Source organism: Trichechus manatus, unplaced genomic scaffold, assembly GCF_000243295.1.
Source record: "Trichechus manatus latirostris isolate Lorelei unplaced genomic scaffold, TriManLat1.0 scaffold00128, whole genome shotgun sequence".
Taxonomy (NCBI): domain Eukaryota; kingdom Metazoa; phylum Chordata; class Mammalia; order Sirenia; family Trichechidae; genus Trichechus; species Trichechus manatus.
In genome coordinates this window covers 2,137,240-2,138,275 of record NW_004444064.1, presented here as the reverse complement: position 1 = coordinate 2,138,275, position 1,036 = coordinate 2,137,240, and the positions used below count along the sequence as shown (strand labels likewise).

Sequence of the window (1,036 nt, the reverse complement as noted above, 5' to 3'; positions counted from 1 at the left end):
CCCTTCGGGCAGCTTTCGGAGGCACGGCCCCGGGCAGGATGACCCACGGTGAGCTCTGTGTCCTGGGTGGGCACACTGCCTGGTCTCCCCTGCCGGGGAGCAGCCTGATCCTCCCCAGTCCTCCCGCGGCCTTGAAGCTTCACAGGTCTATCTGAGCCCTGGGATGAGCAGGTACCCCTGACAGCCCTGGGCTGCCCCCGATGGCCCTCCCACAGCCCCCCTTGGGGAGGGAGGAGGTGAGGGACAGCTCGGGAGACTTGGTCTCGAGAAACCTCAGAAAGGGGGACAAGGCAGGGGCGCCAGGAGCCGCCAGGAGCAAGCCCCACTTGGTCACCTGCAGGGACAGACTGGAGACACACTTGGAAGACTCTCAGAGAGCGAGAAGAACGGGTTTGAGACAGGTCATCGGGCCACAGCCCAGCCACCCAGGCTGGCCCTGTGCCTGGGGCAGGTCCACGTGAGGCTGTCTCCATAGCAGGAGCTGGGTCTGCCCTGTGACTCAGGAAGTGCTAGAACCCACCGGTCTCTGTATGAACACTGAGAGGAAACCGAGAACCACGCTCTGCTCATCACAGGCTTGCCGGCAGCAGGACCACACTTGCAGTTTGCCAGGGGCAGAAAGTAAAGGTGTGCTGCAGTTGCCTTAACTGCCCCTAGTTCCAGAAGCCTGAAGGCTGAGCTCCTTTAAAGGAGTTGTCAGAAACACAGCCCTTCCCGACCCCTCCTACCTTTTGCAAGAGTCTGAGTGTCAGGCGAGCCATGTGGTCGGCCGACGTGTCTGCCATGACCGAGACCCTGTGAGACACTTTCTGCAGGGCCGCAATCCTCCCTCGTCCTCAGTTATCTGCAGAAAAGAACCTCTCAGCAAGTGGGGCCACTGAACCCCGTGGTCCTGGCAGGACCCGCAGCAGCTCTCAGTTGGTTTACCTCCTGGGGCTGCGTGGGGGGCTGCGCTGGACCGGCCACCACATCCTGCTCCCTCTCAGACCCAAGTGCCTGGTGAGCCAGCACCATCTGTGCCTGGGCAGTTGCTAGA

General features: G+C 62.1%; 1 protein-coding gene across 1 annotated transcript in view; it reads right to left on the bottom strand.

Moving 5' to 3' along the window:
- The window catches only part of CUNH21orf58 (chromosome unknown C21orf58 homolog), a 15,148-nt gene extending 14,363 nt beyond the window's left edge, over positions 1-785 (bottom strand). Inside the window, 1 exon segment of the mRNA XM_012557957.1 lies at positions 729-785. Within this exon segment, the coding sequence (XP_012413411.1) occupies positions 729-785 (57 nt within the window).
- Positions 786-1,036: the final 251 nt, after the last annotated feature.